Here is a 26,506-nt window from a genome sequence, read left to right as displayed (position 1 = left end):
TTCTTATTCAATAGCTGTATCTGCAGGGCAAAAAAACTTTAGCATCTCATCACATACAAAAGGAAGGGAAAGGGCAGGGCTGGTGTGTGACCGTGGTGTTGGACTCCATTTTCTCTTCCTTTTTTTTCTCTATCTGGTGGAGGTAGGGAGACCACAGGCAAGGACTCACATGAAGCAGGAAGTCAGACGCTTCAGTGGCCATTGACCTCTGTTTTGGAGGTATGAGGCACTGTGCCCTCAACTTCTTCCTATTTTAATGCCACCGATTCCTTGGGATGACTTATTGACTGCTAATCCTAGCTTACCTCTGGCTTAATGTTTTCAGCTGACACAGAATATTGCTCCTTTGTAAGTTATATTATTTAGCTATTCTTAGTCTTTCGAGTGAACGTCTTAGGTGAGTGTAATTAGAAACGCATATTTAGCACACAAGGGATAATTTCCATTTTCACAGCTGTGCATTAAAAAAAAATAGCATCTGCAGGACTATGAGGTTTCCATTTATAATAGGGACTTATTCTTCCAGAAGCCAGAAGCTGTAATCCTCTGAAAGCCTTGAATATCAATTCAGAAGGTGTTTCTTTCACTGTAAGCATGTATCGATCCTCTTTATTAGGCAGCGTGCCAAGCTCTGAGCTCAGTGCCAGGGGGCACGCTCGGGTCTGGAGGAACTCTCGGGAATAAGCTGGCCAGGTTGTGATGCCCGTCTTGACTTTGGGCCTTATCTATCAGTTGGTAGGGCTTCGGAGTGGGGTCCCTGCAGGCCCTCCTTTCACCACTAGCAAGCCGTAGAGATAGCCGGGCAAGTTACAGACTCAAACTACAGTTTCTTTATTGAGCTAGAATGAAAAGCTATAGGCGTATATAGGCATATGGGTAGGCCGAAGTTGGAGTCAATCATAGGGAGCGGGTCCCAAAGCATCATGCTGTATCCTAGCCCCTTGTTATTTGTGGGGTTTTGGGGGTGGGGGATTCTGTTAGTTTGACCCAAGTGTCTGGTACAAGGTAGTTAGTTGCTCCACAGATGGTCACAAAGAGACAAAAGGACGGCATTTGGGATCAGGCCTTGATTTGATGACTAACCCCTTCAGTTGGGGTTGAGGGTGCCTAGTGAGCACCCTTCTTGTGTGATCTGAGTTTAGAATGACAGAGCTACACACTAGAGTAGCATGGTCTATTTACCTCTACTGAGTTGCGGTGAGAGCTGGCCAGGCTGGGAGCAGCTATCTCAGCTTCACCCCCAATGCAAGGGATGAATTACCCATGCAGTCCTGAGCAGAGCAGTGGACCGGACCATAGCCAGGGCAGCTGGCCCAGGGCTCTGGTCATCCCGGAAGGGCTGCTGGAGCGGAGAAGGAAGAGGTAGAGTCCGCAAGACCTATCTGTTCCCTGTCCTACCCATTAGGGACGTGGTCCTTGTCTGCATCACCTTCAGGGCGGTGGGTCTTGAGGTGTGGTTCCTAGACCCACAGCTTCGGCGACCTGGGAGCAATGCAGACTCTCAGGCCCCACCCAACATGTAAATCAGAAGCACTGTCCTGGGGTCCGGCTCCCCAATTAAACATGCTTGGCTGGCGACTCTGCTGTGAGCTCCTCCACACAACTTCCCCATCCATCCACGTGCGATGAGAGCATCGCTGGAGCGGCACGGGCTGCAGGACCGTCAGATAACAACCTGGATAGAAGTTCTTCACATCCAGGTGGAGAGCGGAGAACTGGGTTCATGTAATCTTCCTTACACCCTGTTTTCCTCACCTATGAAATGAGGGTAACAAGCTCTTTATTTATGTAATTTTAAGGATTGAGTCTTAAACTGCAGAAAGAGAAAACAAAACAGTTAAATGCCTCCTGGATGTTCATGATCAGGCATTTCCTTCCCTTACCCTCATTTCCTGTCAGCCTACGTAAGATAACCTTGAAGGACTAGAAGAGCAGCTCACAGAGGGGAGAGGATGCAACTGTCACCCCAGCTGCTGGATCAGCCTTGTTCATTGCAGATGGAAGCCCGGCGGAGGGCTTGCTATCACACTTACTAAACCGCAGCCATTCCCCGGTCCTCTGAGGGGCTGGGATAGCCGCTGTCCATAGCAGAAACAGGTTGGATGCACCCAGCTCATGCCCACTGTGCCAGTTGAGCTGGAAAATAACTGAAGAGCTCCTGTTACATGGATTCCATTGGGAAGATAAGGGGAAGGAGGCTCTGGGAGAGGAGATGCTTCCTCAGGTGAAACCGTCCTTGGAAGATGTGAGCTCAGCAAGGTAGCTCCTGTACTCGGTACACAGCGCAGTGTTGGTTATTTGTAAAGTCGAAGTCCTAGCATGCTTGCTTGGTTAATGACTTCCCCAGTGTTATCTTCTGAAATATTTCAAACACACAGTTGAAAGAATAATTTAATGAGAGTCGATGCCTATTCCCTTCCTTCTGTCCTGTCTCTCTGTGTCTCTGTTTCTCTGAACCCTTTTTAGAAGTAAGTTGCAGCCTTCATTTTTACTTCTACTTAAGTACTTCTTTATAAACCTCCTAAGAGCAATGATATTATGCTAAATAACCATTATCATAGCCACGAACTTTGACACTGGAATGACAGTAGTATTTAATATTGATTTCATATTCAGATTTCCTCATTTGTTCCCAAACATGGATTTGTTGGTCATCTTTTCCTGTTTAATGATAGCCACACCTCTTTCTCTCCTGTGCAGCTTGTTCTGAGATGCTTTTCTTCATTAGCCTTTGCTATGTTTCTCTGACAGGAACTGGAACAGCAAGCTGAGCGCTGATAGCCTTCTAGGCGGGCGTCACTTGAGGGCTCTTTCTCTCCCTCCACAGAGATTGGGTGTGCCAAATGGCCAGATGTGCACCCTGGCTGTGGCAGTGGTTCCAGGGAGATCACATGATTCCTTTCTGGATCTTGGTTCCTCCAATTCAAAGCAAGGTTACTTACTGAATTATTTCTAACTTTCCGTATTAAGGCAACTTGATCTTTGATGCTGGGACGGAGGACTTCAGAGCTCTCTCGGTTCACCCTGGCATACCATGCCGTGCTGGCAGCTCTGTGCTGTTTGAACACCTGGACTGTTGGCAGCACATTGCTTTGCAGGGGTATTTGGACGTCTCACTGTATGTGTATATGCTTTCCCTTTGTGAGGTAGTGCACAGATGGTCTTGGTTGTATGCAGCTCTTCTGACCTCCCTTCGTCAGTGGAGCAGGGCAGGGATAGGCGGTTCAGGGTGTGTTGGAGTAGAGCTGCGTCAGAGATCTCACTCACTGAGGGTTTCTTTTCCCTTGCTGTTGTTGAGACTTGGAGGCTGTATTGACAATGAGACCTGCTATGCACTTGTCACCAAATTCATACCTGGAAATTAGCCTGTTGGTAGTTGAAGGTTAGGCCAGCCCCAGCATCCTACCTTTGAATGGACTCTACCATAGTTTCAGGAAACATGGGCCTCCTTGAATCCCAGGATGCCTTCCAAAGAGGCCTGTCGTGCACGCTTGACCATCTCGGGATGGTATCATGACTGGCTTCTTCTAGATGGTAAGTCATATGCCTGTACGGGACCTAGGACACAGGCCTTGCCAGTGTAAACTCATTAATCTCAGAAATAACCTCACCACTGACCTTGGTAGTTTCAGTGGACGTAGGAATCATGTTCTGAACAGGACAGTCAGAAGGGCTACCCCCATCTTCTGGAAACATGGTTGATGTGCACTGCAGTCACGAGTCGCTCCACTCATGGCAAGCCTACGGTAATGCTAGCCATTTAGAACAAGGGTTCATGTTTCTGTGGCTCATTATCCTCATGTACCTGGGGCTGTCAGTAGAGGAAGAGGAAGACATGGTGGCTCCTTTGGCTCTACTTCTCAGGTGAGTCCCCAGGTTCTCAAGGTAGCTGTAGGTTCTATAAGGTGTTCAGTACTAGCAGCAACCATGTGGTTTTTCTGGGTTCTTGCTGTAGATGCAGTCACATTGGAACATGTAGGCCATGGAGCTGTCAATGAAGAAGTCAGTGTAGTCACCGATGGCCAGCATGGCTAGTTTTCTAGAACTGAAAGCAGCTGATAGGAACTGTTGCCTCATACAGCTTGATCACACCCTCTGATCTCCACCATGCTTCTAGGGAGGCAGCTGGCACACAGGGGAAGGCATGGGCACCGCTGGAGAGCAGAGCAGAGCAGAGCAGAGCGCCTCAACTCCAAGCCTCCTGTTTGCCCAGGATACTCATAGCAGTGCCTTAATGTCAGATAGGAAGGAAGTTAAGTGCATTCATGGCTTAATGACGAGAGCGCAGGTTCAGATTTCAATGTAGCTAGCATATTAGCTATTGGGCACATGAAAACATTCGGTCTCAGCTTTCTTATAAAAAGTAGGTAATAGTTACATATTTTTATTATGGTTTTAATAGTCACATAATCAAGAGAAGCACTTAGTACAGACCTTTCCTCTATTTGTCTGGCATACTTACAGCTTCCTCAAATAAAGACTTTCCTACTTCCTCAGGCCTCATTAACAAGAAAGTGTCCTCTGTGATTTAGGTCTTCCTGATTCTTGTGCATCTCCTGGGTGAAGCCATAATCATGTGTCAACCATTTGAGTAAATCAGCTCCCTGTTTCAAGGACAGGTGAACAGACCATGCAACCCTTCCCCATCAGAGCGACAGCACGCAGGCAAAGTAGACTTGATTGTGCCTGTACATTGAGGCCAAAATGTGACTGGGGACTTAATGAAGGTGCACCGGTCCTAGCAAGGATAGGGAGGGGACTAACAAGATCAGAGAGATGTGTTATCGCAGACTTAACCTTCCCATCACTCCACGTGGAGCTGGGATTCAAAGATGTGGCTATAAACTCTAGACACCCGTCCCCTATGCGTCCTTCTGCACCTGCTGGGTGGTAGGATACTGCTCTGGTTCCATCTCTCTAGGCCTACAGACCTGGGGCAGAGTGAGCAGATACAGACGGGCACATCTTGGCTTCTAACACTGACCTCTGCTGTCACACCTGCACTGGGTGTTTCTGGCTGAGGAAATGTTGCCTCCCTCTGCATCGGCTGCTTGTTTCAGTTCGTAGTGTGCGTGCGTGTGTGTGTGTGTGTGTGTGTGTGTGTGTGTGTGCGTGTGTGTGCGCGTATGTGTATGTGGGCGGGGCAGCACATCCATCCATACATGCCCTGCAGCAATTGATCGTTCGCTGAAGCTGGTTTCCGGGCGGGCCCTTGGTGACTCTGAGATGATGGGCCATAGCCTGTTCTCCACAATGCTACTGTCATCTCTTCTGCTAAAGAGGCAACCTTGTCCCATTCACCCTCCTCACTTGAAGCCCAACTCTGGCTTAAGCCTGTAGCAGGGTCAGGTCCTATTCCCGGCGTCCCTCTGGCCCTGCTCTGGAGCCCCGAGGGGAGATGAGAACCAGGCCGCACGCACAGTCGACACTGGTGTGACCACTCTGTACAAGGCATGGGGGTGAATCTCAGGTCTCACTTAGTCCATTCTCCTCCTCCTCCTCCTCATGTGATGGCAAAGGTTGCAGTGAGGGCCCCTGAGCTGCAGGCAGGGAGCTAGGGAGGAGGCAGGGGAGGGCTGCACTGGTGCTTCTGGATGAGGGGAGAGGTGTGTGGCTGCCACCACACCCAGCTAGCAATTGCCAAGCTTTTTAGACAGTACTGCTTAGGTCACTTTGTGGCTAGACAAAGTTCCTACAGCAGCTAGCACAGTGCCTGGAACCTAGAAGGAGCCAAATAATGCAAGCTTTTCTTGTTTCTTTGAGATCCTGGTAATGATGCTGTCACCGCGTGGCATTGAGCAGGTGCATGTGGAGCCCTGGCCTCAGAGGCTCTTGGCGTACAGAGCATGGGTGTACCCCTCCCTCAGTAACTTCCATGCTGTTGGAGAATCTGAGCCTAGTACTCCAGTGTGGCAAGGAGTTTGCTCTGTGCCATGGTGGTCAGCCCGGCCCTGTGTGGCCTCAGGCCTACTGAAGGTGTGTCCAGTGTGCACTGCCCTCATCCCTGGGGCTTTGCCTTGTGGATACTCGCTATGTAAAGCCAGGTTCCGAGCCTGCAAAGAAGAGAGCAATCTTTCCATGTGGCAGACACTGTACAAAATTAACATGTAAGTCTTCAAAACACCAGAGCCCACATAGCAGATATCCTGTGCTAGCTACAGACACTTAAGAAAAATAACAAAGCTAAAAGGTGAATGTGTCAAAACAATAATAAAGTTGATACCCCCTCCTCCCAGCAGACATATGAAGAAAAGATAGAGTGACTCACAAATTTCAATGTTTAGACTGAAACGGGAGCTGGGTGCGCTGGCTCCATGCCTTGTTATGTGCGAGGCACAGATTGGAAGGAGTAAGTTTGAGGCCAGCCCAGGCAAAAAAGTACCTAAGGTCTCATCTCAACCAGTGAAAAACTGTGTAGCGGCACATGTCTATCATCTCAAGATGCAAGAAGTATAAATGGATTGATGTTGCTTTAAGCCAGCTATAAATGTGAGACCCCTAAAACAAGAAGGACTGGGTTATGGCTTAAGTAGTAGAGCACTTGCCTAGCAAGTGCCTATCCTTGGCTTCAAACTCCAGTATGAAAGAGCAAAAGAAAGAAAAACGAGGGAAAGGCAGCATACTGTGGGTCCTCCAGACATAAAAAGATAGCATTATAAACAGCCACATGTCAACACATTTGACAGACTGCACCGATGGACAGATTTGGTTGTCTAAGTCAACATCTAGATCACCTATATAAATTGTTTTGTTTCAGTTTTTCATGAAATTATTTTTTCCCTTTAATGTGTAGTGGCTTTGTGTCTTCGGTGGTCTCTGATCCTATCCAGAGGTGCCACAGATGCCTCGTGGTGTCAGTGTAGAAGAGCCGGTGTCCCACACGATGCATGCACAACATAGGGCGGGGTGTAGGGGGGGGTGCTGCATTTGTTAATTCAGTTCTATGATTGTTTGTTGGAAAGAGGAATTTGATCATTGAGTTGCCTTCACCCTTGGTCAAAAGCCCATTCTATCAGTGTGGGTGAATATTTGGAATCCTTATCCTCCTCCAACCATTTACTATCCCTTGTCAGAGCAATATGCCAAGAAAAGAAAAACATATTTTTTCAAAAGGCCTAGCTATTAGAAATGAAGTAGTAATATTGTCTTTATCTGCAGACATGATTTTGCACAAGGGTAATCTCTTTAATATGTAAAACTTCCCAGAAATCTCGTGCTGACACTGATGGGTCAGAAAGAAATATGAAGGGTATGAGTATCTAACTCACAAAGGTACACGGCCTAGCGTAAAAAAGATGTCAGCTTTCACAATAATGAATTAATGTAAAATAAAGCTGCACTGATTATTGTTTTAAAATATATCCGATTGTTAAAAAGCCCAAAAGCAACATAGCCTTGCTTTAAAAATTGTGTGGATTTTTTTTCAATGTTAAGGAACAAACCCAGAGCCTGTGCATGCTAGGGAGCACTCTGCTTTGGGCTATATCTCCAGTCCTTGCTTTCACTGTTCTGAGAAATGAAGTGCTCTCAAATACTAGAATATATTAATGGTACAAAGAAAAGGGTATTATTATGTTGTTGTTTGTGTGTATAATTCTGTCTTCTTCTTTCTTTTTTTCTTTCTTTTCTCCTTGTGTTGTTTTCTGTTTTCTCCTAGCTTCTACAAGCCGGGAAGTAAGATGATGCCTGATTTTGTAGGACTGGCTTATTACACCAAACACAGTGATCTCCAGTACCATCTATTTTCTAGCAAATGACATTATTTCATTCTCTTTTTTGGATGAGTAAAACTCTATGGTGTATGTATATCATCCTTTTGGGCAGATTCTATAATTTGGTACTGTGAATAGAGTCACAATAAACATGAATATGCAAGCGTGTTTATGGTGAGCTGACTTTGATTCATTCAGACCACTATCCAGAAGTAGCCCTGCTGATCCTATGGGAGATTTGTATGTTTGTTTTGGGCTTTGGTTTTGAAGAGCCTCCACACAGGTTTCCATCGCGGCTGTATTATTTTACATTTCCACCAGCCGTGAATCAAAGTTCCTTCCTCACCCCTCCCAACGCCCTCACCACCATGTGTTGTTGTTTGTTTTCTTGATAATGGCCATTCTGACTGGGGTATGATGAAATCTCAGTCTCATTTTGATTTGCATTTCCCTGATGACTAAAAATGTTGAACATTTTTCTTGCTATATTTATTTGCCATGTGCAATTTGAAAAGTACTCGGTTTAATTACCCATTTGTTGATTGGATTATTTGCTTTTCTTGGCGTTTAATTTTTTGAGTTCTCTCTATATTCTGGGTATTAATTCCCTAGCAGACGAGTAGCAGGCAAAGACTCCCTCCCCTCCTGTGGGCTGTCTCATGCTGTCTCTTTCTCTTAGTGTAAGAACTTTAAAATTTGGTGCCCTGCCATTTGTCAATCGTGCTCTTATTTCTGAACATTTGGAATCTTAGTAAGGATTTCATTGCCTCTGCTTATATCTTGAAATGTTTTCCCATAATAGTTTAAAATGTTCAGATCCTATATTAAGGTCTTTGATCCACTCTGTGTTGATTTTTGTTCAAGATGAGAGATAAGGGTCTGGTTTCAGTCTTCTCCATGTGGATATCTGGAGGCTGTTTGCCAGTGCATGCTTGGTGTCTTTGGCAGGGATTGGATGGCAGTACCTGCTCAGGTTTATTTCTGGACCTTCTATTCCCTTGATCTATGTGATTGTTTTAGCGCTAGTACCATTTTTGTTACTATAGCTTTGTAGTATAGTTTCAATTCAGGTATTGCAATTCTGCCAGCACTGCTCTTTCAAATAACACTTTTAGCATGTGAAATGATTCAACTTCTGCAAGGACGTTTTGCAGGGTCTATTAAAATACATTTACATTTGGATACATCAAGAGAATCCCCCATGAGATGGGAGAATGGTTGGGGCCAGTGTAGGATGCGAATACATTTGTTGGAAAAGCGTATCACTTAAAATGTGACATGTGCTAATAAGGTAGAGAAAAATTAGAGTGCCCAAGTAGCATGAGTTGGAGCATGAGGGATTTCTGCAAAGGCTTCTAACAGCCTCTGCTTGAGGCTCTGGGGCTTGAGCTCATCGGTTACCTTGTAAGTCTGCCATTCCTCAAGCCGATGGCCAGGGCCCAGCTTAGCTCTCTGGTCTCTGACTTGTGGCTTCCCTTTCTAACCTGAACCAAACTGTGGAGTCTTTGATTAGTTCCTAGACCTTTATCCACCTGCTTCTCAGCCACCAGGGTCTCTGAGTTCCTGAGCTCGATGGCTGCCGTTGTTCAAAAAGGCTCTCTCCTCAGTGTGGCTCTGCCATTTAATTTGGAGCTGCTTGGCATGTTTGAGGCATAACTCACACTGAGGAGACTCTGGCCAAAAGTGATAATTAACTGGAATGTAATGGTCCAGCTTTTTTTTTTTTTTATTTGAATGCTTCTGTGACCTTAAAGAATCTTCTGAGCTGGACCCCTTCAGGACGAGCCCTGGCTTCTGGTCTTGGGTGTTTGGTTTACTAAGTGGACTGCATCACTGCTATTATTGATTTTATGTCGCATCACAGACCGAGAACAGAGAGAAATCTGCTCTGACAGGTTCAATTGGGGCCTTTAAAAATTAGAGATCTACTTATACTTTTAAATTGGCTGGGCTATGTATGAGGGTGATTGTTTTTCCCTGGCAATAGGCTCAGTTTTATTAGAAACTGTGGAACATTAGATTAGCAATACAAAATGAACAATAACAGTTCGTATAAGAGCAGATCAAAATCTCAGGCAATATCTGTCAGAACACTCAGATTCTGAGCAAGGATATTGAACTAGAGGAGTGACATGGCTTTTCCAAGGTTATGTGAAATTTTAATTACAGTCAGTCACAACTTGGCTTCTGAATTTCTGCTTTGAAGCCTGGGACTGCTAGTCTCTCTAGCTGAAGCTCCTCCAGGCTCCATATTGGTCCCACAGCTAAACAGCCCACATTCTGACTCAGCTCTTTTGTTTTAAATTGTATAGATGGCTGTGTGCCCATTTCAGGATCAATTTCCAAAATCAAATTTACCGAGTGTAATTGGCATTTTGTAAAATACAGGCACATGAATCATAATCTGATGAACTTGGCAATGACTTTGGCAGTACCCATGCTACCACCACCACCACTAACCTATAAGACGGAGTCACCCTCAGCGTCTCCCTGCCTCCAGCCCAATGCAACTCACACCCCCTCTTCTCACTGAGGATTGACCGTAGTGTCTGAAGCCCATGTAAGCCCGCAGTATCTTGCTCAGGGTGCACAGCTTCTCTTGCTGGCCTGAACACCTCAAGATTTGTCCACACTCATAGGTCAACAGTTTTGGTGCAGAGAAGTATTCTGTTTTGTGGTTATATGGCTTCTTTTATTTGGTTACCTGTCTCTTGTTAGACATTGAGGGTATCTCCACTTTGGGATTATTATGAATAAAGCTTCTATGGACATTTAGATATTTATGTATTTTTTCTTTTCCTCCATAGAAGTTGCATGCTGAATAGTAGTATGTTAGGTGTAACTTTTGGTTTGTGAATACTTGTTTGTCTGTATTTCAAAGCATCTATACTATTTCATATTGCCACTAGCAGTTTCTGAGAGTTGTAGTAGATTTTTTAGGACTGTTTCTACATGATAATGTTGTCTATGAAGAGTTTTCCTTTTTCCTTTTCCACCATATGCCTCTAGTTTCTTGACATTGAACTTGCTAGGATTTCAAGCACAGTGTGGATAGAATGGCCATGGCCATATAATTGTCTTTATTCTGGGTCGTTAAGTAGAAACATTCTCTTTCTACCTTTTTTAAAGTGTGGTTTTAGCTATAAGTTTTTCATGAATGCATTTAATAGATTGACGATGTGGTTCTCTATGTCTAATTTGTTGAGAGTGTTATAAAAATCATAAGTGAGTTCTAGACATTGTCAACTGCTTTTCTGAAGCTATTGATCACACAACTCCTTTTTCTTTTTGTTAACAATATGCTGGTATAGCACATGGCGTTGATGCTTGAAGATTAAACCAACCTTGCATTACTGAGATGAGTCAGCTAGTCAGTGGTGAGATAGGTGAATAGATCTTGATATATATGATATATTTTATATACTACTGCATTTGATTCACTAATACTTTGCTGAGGATATTTACAAAGCCCACAAGAGTAGGTTGTGTGTGTATGTGCATGCACACTTGTGTGTGTGCCAGTCCTGGGACTTGAACATAGGGTCTAATGCTGACTCTGAGTTTTTGTGCTCAAGGCTAGCACTCTGCTACTTGAGCCATAGCTCCAGTTTTTTTAGAGCTAAGAGTCTCACAAACTTTTCTTGCTTGAGCTGGCTTCGGACCATGATCTTCAGATCTCATCCTTCTGAGCCACTGGTACCTGGCAAGGGTAGTTTTCTTATAAGCTCTTTGTATAATTTTGTTCTTTAGATATTACTGGTCTGATGAAAAGGATAGGGAAGTTTTCTTTGTTCTTTTGTTTTCTGAAGATGTTTGTGTACAAACACAAATGTTTGAATTCAGCTGAAGCCATCTGACCATGGGTTTCTTTAAGGAGGACTTTTTCATTACAGATTTCATCATGAATCCAGAGGCTTCCATTGACATGAAGATCTTTTTGGGTTTTCTTTTAAAACATATTTTTTTTTTATCTTTAAGTATTTGTACAAGGGAGTTGCTGTTCAGCAGGGCATTTTAAGAAGACAGCGCATCCTGATCAGTGTCACACCTTTCAGCAATCTCACTTACCCCTCCCAACCCCTCCCTCTTCTTAATTTTGTAGGATATACACTGAGTTTTTTATTGCATTCTCCCCACTTCTTTTCACTGGTCTATCTCCCTCTCCTTGGTCCCACCCCATCCCTTTCAAGAATCTATTTCCTGGTGTTTAGTTTGTTGAACTATGATTTTGCCTTCCTAAGGAATTAAACTGTTTGAGTTTTCTCTCCCCTAAGTCTACCTTGTTTGAATTAATACATTTGTATACACGTGCACACCACCCAATGTATTTACTTGTGTACTTATAAACCAATTCCAGCTCTCACCTACGATAGAGAACCTGCAAGCTTTGTCTCTCAGGGCCTCATTTACTTTGATAATTAATAATTAATAAGTTTTTCCAGGTCCTTTTATTTCTTTACAAATGATGCAGTATCGTTCTTTGTAATGGATGAATAAAATTCCATTGTGTGTATATGCCACATTTTCTTGATCCGTTTGTCCTTTGAGGGGCATCTGGGCTGTTATTCTACTTCTCCTTTGTTCCAATTGGGAATGTTTGCCCACTGAACCTAAGTTCTTAGCTCACATGTTTCCTTTCTGTCTTTGTGAGTCTGTAGGATCTGTATGGATTCCTGTTTATTCCCGATATAATCCATTTGTTTCTTCTTTTGTCCTTGATCAAACCGAGGGGATTGCCATCTTTATTGATGTTTTCTAAAAGTAGGTTTCAGATATTCTTAATGTTTTGTTTTTGTTTCTATTTCAATTTAAGAATGGTCTGACCCTCCCTTCAGTATTAACTTGTTCTTCCTCCTGCTGCCCACCAGCCACACCGCCCCTTTTCCTCAGTCCTCTCATATCTGAGCACACTTAGCTGTGGCCTGGCACAGCATAGTATGGATGGCTTAGAGGGGTCGGGGCAGTGACCGTCCATCCAAAGCCAGCAAATAAATGGTGAGAAGGGTGAATGCATGTTCTTTGAGCAGTCTGTGTGCACATAGGGGAGTGGGCTGCACACCAGGTGAGGTGGGCCACACATCAGGTGAGGGAGGGCTGCACACCAGGTGAGGGAGGGCTCTACACCAGGCAGCTGTGTATCTAGCGCCCACATGCCTCTTCCTCGTCTACCCACCCAGAGTTTCTTTGTATACAAACAGCACAGGGCAGATACTCCGTGTAGCATTGTCTCTATGGATACTTGACAAAAGGTAACCATTGAGAGACCTTTTTATTTCGTTTGTAGGATGCCTAGAGAATACATAGTTTGTTTTTTGCTCCTTGCTCCTTATGGCATTTCATAGTCTCTGTCTTTCAAGCTAAGGACCAAAGGATTCTCTCTCCCAGAGGTAAAGTTGGGCAGTAGAGGAGTGAATTGCTTCCCAGGTCTGTGACTGGAGGAAAGCTCAAAGCTCCATTGTCTTTTACCTTATTAGCCTGTGGAATGGTTTTATTAGAATATTCTAATTTTGCCAGATTGTGGATAGATTTTGTTTCTTTTTTCCACGTTTAATCATTGGTGGAAAGGTAATAATACCCAATTTCACCAGACCTTTTCTGTGCTTGATAAATTAGACATTTCCCCCCTTAATTCTGTCTTTTTTCTTGATTCTCTACAGAATAAAGATACAGCCAGTTCCAAGAAAACAGAAACAGACGGTTTCTTCTTTGTTATATGACCCTTGACAGTGACTTCCCTGTCTCCAGGCGATTTCTCCTATATCACTATCTGACTGACATAAGGCTTACCTTAAAACCCACGTGAGCCAGTTTGCTATTTATTGTTGCTTCACAGATCCAGCTTTTTAAGGCCATTTCCTTGACCATCATACCTGTGGTCTTGAGTACTAGATGATGGGTTGGCTACTGGCTCACTTACTAGATTGGTCCTACTGGATTGATGCCCTTGTCATTTACTGGGAGGTCATCCGTACGTACCCTTCATCCTGTACCAAAGCCAGGACCTGGCACTTAGAAGACACCAGAGGTGTTCCAAAGGTCAAATGAGGGAGCAGATAGCACAAGCCAGAGTCAGCGGGACTCAGAACCTTCACTGAGAGGTGAATCGGATTGTGCTGTCAGGGCTTGGCTTCCCCACTGCCAAGGGCAAGGGTGATTTCAAGGCTCTAAGACGTGTTCTTAGAAGCCGGCAGCCCTCTGGAGGTGGAGGGGCTATGCTTTGGGCCAAGGAGAATAGAAAATGATTTGGGTTCTGGGGAGCCCAAAGTATGATTCTTTTAAAATATGATCTGTGTCACTGTGCACTTTGGGGGTGAGGAGAAGGCACGGCTTTATTGTGGCTATCAAGCAGTTGAGTTTATATGAGTGGAAAGGATCAGGAAGATCAGGAAGGTGTTTCTCAAAGTACAGGTTTGGAGAATATGCCTAAACACACAGGCATAAAGACGGCGTGAGTGGCAGGACACAACTGGAACAATGGCACAGACATTTTTTCCAAACAGGATACACAAATGGCTAGCAAACACATGGCAAGATGTTCCACATCTCTAGTCATTAGGGAAATGTAAATCAAAGCCTCCTCTAGATACCGTTTCACGCCCATTAGGGTGGCTATTATCACAAAAATGGAGAACAAGTATTGGCGAGATATCACTGCTGGTGAGGAGGAATGTAAAATGCTGCCATTTCTGTGAAAAAGCATATAAAGATCTTTCAAGATAATTAAATGCAGGGTAGCTCTGTGTTCCAGAAATTCTACTTTTTGTACACCAGAAACTGGAAGCAAGGCCTTGATGTTTGCAGACCCTTGCTCACGGCATTTTTCACACAAGTGACAGCCGGTGGGTAATAGAGGTGGCCCGCGCATACAGTGGGAGCTTGTTCAACCTTGAAAAGGCAAAGGAAGCCAGGTGCCAGTGGCTCACGCCTGTAATCCTAGCTACTCAGGCAGCTGAGATGTGAAGATCTCAGTTCAAGAACAGCCTGATCAGGAAAGTCTGTAGCACTCTTATCTCCAGTTAACCCCAGAAAAAGCCCAAATGGAATGTGGCTCAAGAGGTAGAGCACTAGCCTTGAGCAAAACAGCACGGAGATAACACCTAGGCCTTGAGTTCAAGCCCCAGGACTGGCATGCGCTGATTCCGCTCCCCTCCCCCGCCCCACAAAATGGAGGGTCCTGATATATATGCTGTAACAGGAACAACGTCCAAAAGCATTTAGGTAAGTGAAATAAGCCAATTGCTAAAGGACAAAGCATCTGCTTTCGCTCTCCTGAGGCTCTCAGAGTAGTCTCATTCATAAGGCCTAGAAGAGAAAACGACCTCTGTAGTGGGAAGGGAGTGTTTGTGGGTTTAGGGGTTTAACCTGGGGAGATGTTTCTGCAGACTGCTACTGCTGCCATATCAGTCCATGCTCTGGAGGTGTGTGCATATAAAGATTAAAATGGTAACTTTTGTCAGGTATATTTTTGCACACAAAGAATGTAAAAATCAAGCCGTGGGACTAAACCTCGTTGCTTCTTGTTCTGAGCCACATTTCCTGAGGGCGCCAGCTGGGTGAGACTGCGTAGGGAGATAGGGCCCCCTAGTTCTCCCAGGGTCCTCTCAGAGTCTCCACCAGGAGAAGTGCTCACGCATGTCAGTGCCATTGTTCACGTTGTCGTCCCCATTTGACAGTAGAGCAGCAGAGGCTGAGATGGCTGAGAGGCTGCACTCACACTGTCACGGCACCGTCCTGACGCGCAGGGTCTGCTGAGAGGCTGCACTCACAATGTCACAGCACCATAGTTACACACCAGGTCTGCTGAGATGCTGTACCCACAATCTCACCGAATTGTAGTGGCATACTGGGTCTGATAAGCTGTTGTACCCACAGTCTCACACAACCGTAGCGGCATGCTGCGTCTCGCTGACAACCATACCTGTGGTGCTTCCACTGTGCAGCTGCTCTGCCTCAGGAGAATCACACTCCTCCTTGGTGTGGCCTCTCTGGGACACCATATACCTGCAGGCTGTTCCTTTGCTTTTTTGCTGCCTCCTTTGGAGAGAAATAGGTCAATAAAAGCAGTCACCCCAGGCAGACTGTGTCCTGCTGGGGAGTTCACTGCAGTGACTCTGAGAGCTTGGGGAACAGAACAGAAGGCCAGGGCTCCTCCAGCTTCCCATAGCAGTGGGGAGGTGAGGGTGAACACTCACTTCTATGCCTTAGCAAAGTGGGCACTGCCAGTGCCAGACCTGCTGCTCGCCCACTGTGCCCTGACTTCCGCCCTTACTGCCACCTCCAGAGCGCGCTTCCACTCGGGTTTGTCAGTGACCGCCTGGATGCGCTGGGGGCCTTCTCACACCTAAGTGGACATGCCGCAGGGGCAGCCTGCTCCTGCTTCCTGGCGCGCACCGCATTGGATGTACGTGGCCGCACCGCATTGGATGTACGTGGCCGCACCGCATTGGATGTACGTGGCACCAGCCCTTTGGTTCCTGGCTTGTTTGTGCTCTTGATATCAGTGGTCTGTGGGACCATTGCCAGGTCCAGGCCACGGAGCTTTTACCCCTATGTTTTCCTCTAAGTGTCTTCTCTGAAGTTTTTATTGCAAGGGGCCATATGGTAATATTCCAGACTTTGCCAGCTGTAGAGGTCTTTGTTGCCTATCCTTGTTTTATTTTGTTTTGATTTATGACCTTCAAAAAAAAGTCAGCTCTGTATTTACCTCCCAGGCCATACGCAGATAGCCGATGGCCAGGTTTGGCCATGGGTCACCGTTGGCACAGTTGGTTTGGGATTGTGCTGTTGGAAGAGCTGATTTTTTTTGTAATCAGAAACTAGCTGGGGTGGAATGTCTTGTTGCTATGGTTACTCTGGGAGCTCCACAAGCTCCAGACTCCTTCAGAGTTGGCTTGTGTGCACATGTGCGTGCACACGTGTGTGCGTGTGCTGCAAATGCAGCTTTTCCCATAACAGCGTTGGTCCTCCCCCCTCACTTTCCCTTCCCTGCGGGCAGCGCCGTGGTGGATCTTTACAGGCCTCCGAGGGGCTTTGAGGCCCGTGTCAGAGGCAGGCGAGGCGCTCTGCTCTGCTTTCCCCTCCCGGTCTCAGGTGGGGGCCTGAGCCTCTGGGACGTTTGTGCAGGGTCCTGGCTCAGCATCCTCGCCTTCCCTCCCCACCGGGGCGCAGTTTTGCTTATGAGGCCCTTGCAGGTGGCCTTGGCCTGCTCTAAAGCTTTGCTTCATGGGGGAGGTTCAGGCAAGGTGGGGCTTTCCCATGGCAGTGCTGATCACCTCTTCCATGCCTGAACCCCTCAGGGAGGCCTTGATGATCCTCCTGCCACGTCATGGGTGTGAGCACCCAGGGAGCATCCGTGAGCAGAGCCTGGGGGTGGGGAGCTTCCAGGCCCGTCTACATCCTGCGAGTGAGGTCAGCACATGTTGAACCCCCATCCGCCTTTCTCAGCCCCACACATCTTTGCCCAACTGGGTGGTGACTCCGCTTAGCCTATACTGCTGCCGGCTGCGGGTGTCACACCTGCCCTCCTGCATGGCCCTCTTTGCCCTTAACCTCACCCCTTACGCAGGTCCAGAAAGTGCAGTGAATGTGGGTCTCTGGCCTAGCTTTTACCGACCATTACCTGGGAGCTGGCCTCCCACATGCCACCTCCCCGAAGGACCTTGTGTCTACCCTGTGTATTGAAGGGATGCTCACTACAGTGTGTGTTTCTACCTAAAGTGCTATATCTAGCCACAGAGAACATTCTGGAACTCTTTGCATGCATATGTAGGCTGAGGATTGTGTAGAGATGGGCTGTCACAGGAATGAGGGCACCAAAGGGCTGGGGCTGGGCAGGGTAGTAGCTGTACAGTGCTAACACCTCTGCTGCTGGGCTGGTCTTTAAACTCTGGCTAAGTGAGCCTACCTCCTGACTAGGAGTTCAGATCAACTAGTGAGTGCTGACTTGTCCTTTCCTCTGTTGTTTTAGACTCTGGAAGCTGTACTGAATTTCAAGTATTCCGGAGGACCAGGCCACGTCGAAGGGTATTACAGGAACCTCTCCCTGGGTCTGCACGTGGAAGTTGAGCCATCTGTGTTTTTCACACGAGTCAGCACACTCCCTGCAAGCAGGTACTTGGGTTACAGCGCTGTGGGTCTCCCCGTGTCTCCCACCCGCCCCTCAGATCTGCACCCTGGGCACCCAGGACTGAGGCTCTTCATTAGACAGGTGTTCCACAGGAGTGGCCCCTCCGGCGGTCACACAGGAGCGGGCTGTGTGCTGCTGGCGGTTTTCATGTGAGCTCTTCTGGCGCAGCTCCTTTCTCAGCAGAGCTCTGCATGTGCTTGGGACTCCTGGAGGAGCCCGGCATCCTTGTGTGCTGCTTCCGGTCAGCACAACAATGTTCTGCCCCGGGGCCCAGCTGTGGAGCAACGCTATGAGCTCCCAGTCACAGGCAGCCACAGGCTCCTCTGCACAGGGAGCCCCTCTTGTCCAGCTGTGCTCTCTACACTGGCCCTTAGAAAAGGCTTGAGCTCCCTTCCAACTGGTTTGTCTACACCCCAGACATGTCAGGGGGTGCTGGGGTCTTCTCTCAGGCAGAAGGGTGGCAGTTCTCACCCCACACTTTGACCTGTGGTGAAGTGGAAGCAGTGGGGACCGGCAGCCCTGGGTGGAGCCCCAGGCACTGGAGACCCTTGAAGATCACAGTCCCGTCCAGATGGTGCAGCCTCCGGGAGGTGGGCGCTGGCCTCTGCGGAGCTGGCGGCATCGTCAGGCAGAACCACGCCTTTCACGTGCGCAGAGAGGCGGATCAGCTTCCTAGTATTTCTTCTTAATGGAGTTAAGCAGCACTGATGCAACCATTACTTTTCCTTCTTTGAACATGAGGCAGGTTGGGGGAGGACATCTTAGGGAAACCCCGCCACCCCCATTCCACAGTGTGAAACAGAGGAGTGCTGTTCTCTGTGTTAATGTTGACACAAAAGGCCATTTAAAGTGATGCAGCCCCAAATAATAAGTGTGGTTTGGTTTATTGGAAAGACCGTTTTTCTTCCCGGCGGTTGGAGAATGGCTTCAGCAAGAATTCATGGCTTCGCTGGGCCTTGCAGCATCACATTTCACCATCTGTCATTTTCTCAGTCCTCGCAGTAATGTCTTCGCTGGCAATGCTTGCCTCTGCTTTGACTCTGTCTGAAGCAGTACAGCGCTTGCCCCTGGGGAGGACTTGGCCAGGATGCTGCCAGACGATGGCAGAGCGTGCCCGGCCCTTTTGGGCGTCAGATCTGCTCCATCACAAGCCCGCAGTGTCTTTCTTTTGTCCCCCTCGGCTCCTGCTGCCGTCGCTTTCTCACCGACTGTTGAAGCAGCTCAGCTTGCTGTTGAGTTATTTCCCCCCTCTCCCCCCTCTGCTGTTGATAGCTGGCTCTCCTGTCACAGCCTCCACGGCTGTAAATGTCCGTGTCAGGTAAGGAGAAAGGCTGCCACAGATTTAGGAGAGTGGTTACTAGCTGGCGTCCTGGTCAGGTCCCAACCCCCTGTCCATGGTCCTGACTTTCTCTTCTTTTGGCCTATGTTTCTGTTCCCAGCCCTTGGGCTTGTGAGCCAACCTCTAAGCTTCCTTCTCCATTATCACTAAACCTTATCGATCACTACATTTTATGGGTCAGGCCTCTGAAATGTCTTTTCTCATCATTGTGGGAAGACTTGTTCTCTGTGTATCCAATCCTACTTTATCTCATCCTAAGTACGACGTGCATGTGTCCTGCTGGGCTCACATACCATCCAAGGCTTGTGATACAAAGTGCAGAGGCTGTCCCGTGCTGTGCAGGGGGCTTCGAAGCCATCTAGACCTTCCTTGTCAGCTGCTTCCAAGCACAGCCTGCCAGAGCGGCTCTGCTCCTTATATAACCCATGGGCTTCTCCCACATCTTTTTTTTTTTTTTTTCTAAAACAGTTCTTTTTCTTAAACTAGTGGTCTTTCCTTTACCTTTTGAACAGTGTGTTTGTCTTGAGGTGTATGTTACCATTCTTGCAGACTTTTCCTGAGCATGATGAACAGATGGGTGTCCTGGGCCTTCCTTGGACTTCTGATGAAGGGCTGCTTACCTGCGGTCCTGCGAATGCATTCGTTTGTGCTTCAGGCCGGCACCTCAGTTCTAGATACTTGTAGGGTGTGGTGGACAAGAGAAGGTCTCATTTCTCACTGCAGCTCATTAGGCCTAGTCAGCATGAAATAGAAATGTGACCTACATACTGATAGCAAATACATGTAAAACACTTGTTTTCTTTATTTTCCAATTTCTGTAAGAAAGGCCCCAATTAATGAAAGAAGAATGGTAATAGTTCTGTAGTGTATAGTACCTGTACCAGTGCATATGTGCAAGGTGGTGGGTAGGAGTGCTTATGTTATATACAAAGCATACAAAGCATTACAATTTCATGATCTCAGAATTCAGTGAACTGAAGACTCCCAGCATTTGGACCCTATTATCAACTCTAAAATAAACATGTAAGGCAGAAAATAACCCAGAAGTAATACAATGGAATATTGACATATTTAATCCATCCAGGTGCTAGTGACTCAGACCTATAATCTTAGCTACTCAGCAGGCTGAGATCTGAGAATCCCAGTTTGAAGCCTGCCCAGGCAGGAAAGTCTGTGACTCTTATCTCTACCCACTAAAAAGTCTTCAGTGGAGCCATGGTTCAAGTAGAGTGCTAGCCTTGAGCAAAAAAGCTCAGAAACAGCACTCAGACACTGAGCGCGCGCTCACGCGCGCGCGCGCGCAGCGCGCGCGCGCGCACACACACACACACACACACACACACACACACACACACACACACACACACACACACACACACACACACACACACACACACACACACACACACACACACACTCACTAATACAGCCAAAAACGATGAGGTATCAGAAAGGAAGAAAAAAGAAAAAGGAGCATGTGGCCAAGCAGTAAATACATAGCAACATGGCAATCTTCACCTGTGAAATCAAGAATTACACTAAATGTAAATGAACCAAATATTGCATCTAAAAATATAGATTGGAATTGGGGGTGGGGCTCAAGTGATAGAGCACCTGCCTAGCAAGCACTAGGAAGTTAAAACTTCAGTGCTTGGGGGTGCGTGGAGGGGAACACATACTCACAGTAGGGATTGCCATACTCTATAAGACAGTAAGATGCAGACTGTAAGCTTCCTGAAAGAAGCTGGCATTAAGCTGCATAGCATAAAAGTAAAAGTTGGGGGGGAAAGAATTATTGTGCAAAGAAGACTAATATTTAAAAATTGGTGTAGGTCTATTAATATAAAATAAGTAGACTTTCAAGAGGAAAGAGACAACACAATTTTTAGTGATAGAAGAAGCAAGTTATCTCAAGTACATAACAGTCTTAAATACAAATATAGTTAAAAATGTAATTCCAAAATAAAAGAGCTTAACCTCAAAATGATGCTAAAGAAAAAAGCTGAATAGTTCAATGTTTGTTTCAAATTTGGTAGAAAACAAGTAGAACAAAAAGTAGCACAGGAAAACAGCAGCAGACTTACAGATAATGCTGCTAACAAACTCTGCTTACATAATAGTGAATGCTTATTTTTAGAAAACGTGAGGTTTAAAAATCAGTGTCATAGCTTCTGCATTAGATTATAAAGAGCAACTGGTGCCAAAAGTGAATAGAAGAAATTATAATGAGAGGATTGGATGTTATGAAACAGAGATTGTAAAAAAAAGCCATAGAGTTAGTGAAGTCAACATTTGGTTCTTTGCAAAGGCTAATAATAAAATTAATAAATTGTAACCAAGGAAATCAAGGGAAAAATAAGCAGATACAATGATCAATGGTAGAAATAAAAGAAGTGGCAGTCTTCTGGATTCTGCAGCTATTGAAAAGATTCCAAGAGGAATTGTGAAAAATCCTAGGACGCAATGTTAGCTCTGACACACACATGAATAGTTAGATGAGTCAGAAAAATTTAAATTCCTAATTAAAAATTTCCCACAAAGCAACTGTCAGCCCAGATAGCTCCACTGCAGAAGATACCAAGCCTTTTGTCTTGTGCGTAAGTTTATCTGCTTTGAGGAGGGCAAGGGGACACAGAGCTGGTGGAACAAAGGGTGAGCAAAAGCAGCAGTGATACTCACTGGACACCATATTGAAAATGAACTGTACAACTTGTGGGGAAGGGGGTTCAGGAGGGAAAAACTGGGAGGACACAAGGGAAGAGGTGACACTGTTCAAAATCAAATGTACTCTTTACCTGACCTATGTAACGGTCACCCCTCTGTACATCACCCTTACAATAACAATAAAAAAATATATTAACAAAGAAGAGATATTCTGCCACCTTTACAGAGAGTCTTTCAAGCCAGGCATGGTGTGTTCAGCACCCTGTTCTTCTCCAGAGAGCTTTGGAAGTGAGCGTCCCCCCTGGACATACCCAGCACCTCCCCTAGTGGGTGAAGACGTGGGCTGAACTGGGGTCTGAGCACCACACTGAGGCCTTTGGCCACTACTGTGGGAAGTGCGTTTGCTGCTCCTTCATGAGAGACTGTAGATTTCTTTCCTAGTTTCAGTTTCCCAGTCCCTTACCATCTAGATAGTCTTTGCCCTGCTTATGTCATCAGAGTGATAATTAAATCAGATTTAACAAGGGCAGAGGCCAGTTTTTCTAAAGGCTGCCATCAAGCACTATAGAATCTTGTGATTGTTTTGAACCATTCTCCCTCCTGGGTATATAGAGGTCTCCACCAACTTTTCTTTGGAAGATCAATTGCCTGTGTGGTTCACATTGTACACAGAGCTGCGTGGTCATATTCTCAGGGAACTGGTTGGTATAGACCAGACTCACCGTCCCTGTCTGAGTGCCATGCTCCCTTCTCTCTGGGGCAGCAATTCCTTTTTAGCTTGTTACAATAAGTGATCCAATCTGAGACATTTCAGCTGTGAGCTTTGTGGAAAATACACTCCTCAGAGGAGGGCGCAGGGTGTAATAGGTACTGCATTATTAATAGGCACCCTAACACTTGCCCTCAGTCATTTAGAAAAATTCCACTTCCCCCGTGCAGGGATGGGGTTTAGGAGACCTGCGCTCACAGCTACATAATAAAGGGCATTTTTTTGAAATTTCAAATACACTAAAAATTTTATTTGCTTATGTGATCTAGGCAAAAAAAAAAATCACATTTGCTATCCATATATACTGTTTTAACTAGCTAGGCAGTGCAGAGATACTTTAGAAATTAACCATGCCAAAGTCCTTACCCTGAAGATTGGAAACAGGAAATCTTAAATGAATAAAGGGCATTTTAAGGGAGACATGTTACCACAATAGATCCTTTTCTAAGTTGCTATATTTATTTGTGAAGTTAATTTTAAAATTTGAAAGAAGTTTAGTGAGTAGCAAAACTTAGAACCAAACCTAACAGTGTGTGCAAAATTTTCTCAGCTTATTTGTGCTGTGGTCCCTTTGAGCACCATTTTTCTTCCTCTTGAAATGAAGATTGTGCCAACCTTGCATGGCCATGAAAGTGCATGTTTACACACTGCGTAGGAAGGGCCTAGTACAGCCTTGACACAGGGTAGAGAAGGAAATGTGGATGCTGGACCTTCCATGGTGGGTTGTGAGGGCCCACGGCCTGTTTGGTTGAGGGATCCAATGTCTGCTGACACATTCGGCAGCTGGCCTGTTTCGGTTCAAGTTTGTGTTTGGGATTCTTGCATTTTGCATATTTTGGCATTTTACTGATTTTTCTGTTCACTCACTGCATTTCCAAATAATGGCACACGAAACAGGATTTCAGGTTGTTACTCGTCAATACTTATCCCCAAATAATCTTTTGTGAGTTTGGATTGTCTTTGTTCCCAGAAATGAAATGCCAGGTTGAACCCAGGGGTGGTCACATGTTGTCTTTTCCACATGACTTTGGATGTGCTACAAGTATTCGCCTGTGCCGCAAGTGAATTGTGATTAGATGAGCAGGGCCTGGAGACCCCGCCCCGTTCCTGGACACCCGGTTGCATGTTTTGATGCCTCTCATCAGTACGTGCTCTTCATGGCACTCTCTATGCAGTGGCCCATTTGAGTACAAATTAGACAGTGTAGAGCAGAGTGTCAACACTGTGTCTGTCAAAAGCCACTATGGGCTTTTGACTTTTATGGCCAACAGATAAATCAGTGATGGGGCTGGTGCTGAGCCTATTGATCTCGTCTCCAGAAACTCCTGCATTCTCTTTCTCTGCACTCAGGAGCTCAAATTGTTTTCTTTATTTAAGTTAGGTATGATAGTACATTCCTGTAATTCCAACCTTCAGGAGGCCAAGGTTGGAGGGTCATGAGTTCAAGGCCAGCCTGAGATAAGTAGAGAGACCCTATCTGAAAACAAAAACAAAACCCAAACACGCTCACGCCTGTTATCATAGCTTCTCAGGAGGCTGAGATCTGAGGATTGCAGTTCGAAGCCAGCCTGGAGAAAGAAAGTCTGTAAGACTCTTGTCTCCAAATAACCACCAGAAGTGGAGCTGTGGGTCAAGGTGGTAGATTACTAGCCTTGAGTGGAAAAGCTCAGGCCCTGAATTCAAGCCCCATGACAGACAGACAACAACAACAACAAAACCCTACCCACTTTATTGAAATAGAATGTGCATACCATGAATTTCACCCATTTAAATTGCACAATTTGATGTTTTAGGGTATCTTCACAGTGGCTCCACTATCACTATAATTTTAGAACTTTTCATTGTTTCAAAAGAAACTCAATACGCTAGTGTAGTGGTCACTGTACCTCCTTCCTTAATGAATCTGCTTTCTGTCTCCATAGCTTTGCTTATTTTGGGTATTTCATATAAGTGGAATCAAATTACATTTGGGTGGCTTCTTACACTACTGCTAATATTTTCAAGGTTCATCCACAATGAGGTATCAGAATGGCTTTTTAATTGTTATATTATATTCCATTCCATGGCTGTAACATGTTTTGTTTAATCATTAGCTGTGAACTTTTGAGTTTTTCCACTTTTTGTCTGTGATGAACTTAACGAGTTTTGTATGTTTTGGTAGTATGTTTAAATTTCCATATTTCACATTCATACAGTTGGGGTGTGCGTGCTCTGATATTTCTATTTTTGCACATTCTTGCCAATATTTATTCTTGAGTATACAATTCTGATTGTAGCCATTCTACAGAGTTCTCTTAAGGAGAAATTTAGAAAACCATATTGAAAATCTATTCATAAAAAAAATTTGAGGACTGGAGGCATGGCTCAGGTGGTAGAACCCCTATTTAGCAAGGACAACGACCTGAGTTCAAACCCCAATACCAGTAAATAAAAGAATAAATAATTGAAAAAAATTAATTAAATGATTTACAAAATTAGGAACAAACAAATACAATGTGAAACTCTGAGAGTTTCAACAGGATTGGGAGCTGGTGAGCATGCACCTGCTCAGTGCTCTTGTCCTTTCTGTGTGTGTGTGGGGGGGGGGGGGTTATGTTTTGTGCTGATACTGAGGCTTGATCTCAGGGCCTATGCCATGGTGTATGTGGCCGCGGCTCCTGGGAGGGAAGCAGCATCAGTGTTTGGACCCGTACGAGGCCCTGGAGGACAACAGTGCAGCTCAGTTTCCAGTCCTGGCACCAGCTCTGGTTCTTCCGTTCCTGTTTGCCTCCTTGCTGTCCATAGCATGGGCATTCTTCTCCTACTGGGGAACTGGGGAAACCAGAGGGTTTACTTGCCACTAAGCAACAAAACTGGTGTTGGGGACACACTGCACTTAGTCCTTTCTATATCACAGTGTTTGTGTTTATTTTTTTTTTAATTTTATTTGAGAACATACTGTACAGAGGGGTTACAATTACATGGGCAGGATAATGCATACATTTCTTACCAAGCATTGCAGCCTCCTCCTTTGTTTACCCTTAACCTCCCTTCCCAGCCTCCCCCCTCCCCCCCCACCCAATCATACCCCCCCTCCCCCCCCCCAGTGTTTGTGTTTAAAGGCATTATTTAGTTTTTTAACTAGCATGCCTGTTTGGCATACATTATTTATGGGTGCTAATGTAACAGATCTGTGACTCTTCCCCAACCAAGGTAAACTGAGTAACTTCACCCTGCTTCCTGGTCTTACTCCCAGAAGGGCCTTACTGGCTCTTCGACCATGGTGTGGACAGGCCGTACAGTCAGGTGACCACGTAGGAGTGGCTGCTTGCCCTCAGCGGTGGCTGGAGACCTGTGCATGTGGCTAGTAATCAGGCTTCTTTATACTTTGTGCTGAGAGACACCTGATCTGCTTGCTTAGTATAGAATTATATACACTAGTTGGGGGTGTGTAAATGTCCCTGTCTCTAAAGTAAATAACTAAGCATGAGATCACTGGGTTATATGATCAATGCTTTTTTTTTTTTTTTTTTTCCCTCCCCGGTCCTTGGGCTTGAACTCTGGTCCTAGGTGCTGTCCCTAAGCTTTTATTTTGCTCAAGGCTAGCACTCTACCACTTAGCCACAATTCCACTTCCACCTTCTTTGGTGCTTAATTGGAAATAAGAGTCTCACTGACGTTCCTGCTGGAGCTGGCTTTGAACTGCAGTCCTCAGATCTGGGAACCACTGGTACCCAGCTGGACCGATCATTATTCAACTTTACAAGAAACTACTAGGCTGCCTCCCAGCATGGCCCTGCCTTCTTCAATACCTCTGGCAGCACTGAAGTGTTCTATTTGCCGTCTCCCAGGTAGTGTAGGGTATTATCTGTTCTTGTTTCATTCACTAACAGGTGGGTAGGGCATCTTATCATGAT

General features: G+C 45.7%; 1 protein-coding gene across 1 annotated transcript in view; it reads left to right on the top strand.

The window, feature by feature from the left end:
• Trappc9 (trafficking protein particle complex subunit 9) overlaps window positions 1-26,506 on the top strand; it is a 451,464-nt gene that overhangs the window by 279,764 nt on the left and 145,194 nt on the right. Inside the window, exon 18 of the mRNA XM_069991461.1 lies at window positions 17,680-17,822. Coding sequence (XP_069847562.1) covers window positions 17,680-17,822 — 143 coding nt within the window. The remainder of the gene's footprint in view (window positions 1-17,679; window positions 17,823-26,506) is intronic.

This window comes from Dipodomys merriami, unplaced genomic scaffold, assembly GCF_024711535.1.
Source record: "Dipodomys merriami isolate MVZ:Mamm:240054 unplaced genomic scaffold, mDipMer1.0.p SCAF_4, whole genome shotgun sequence".
NCBI classification, from domain to species: Eukaryota; Metazoa; Chordata; class Mammalia; order Rodentia; family Heteromyidae; genus Dipodomys; species Dipodomys merriami.
The sequence above is the reverse complement of the archived record's forward strand: the minus strand, read 5'-3'. Positions and strand labels throughout refer to the sequence as shown.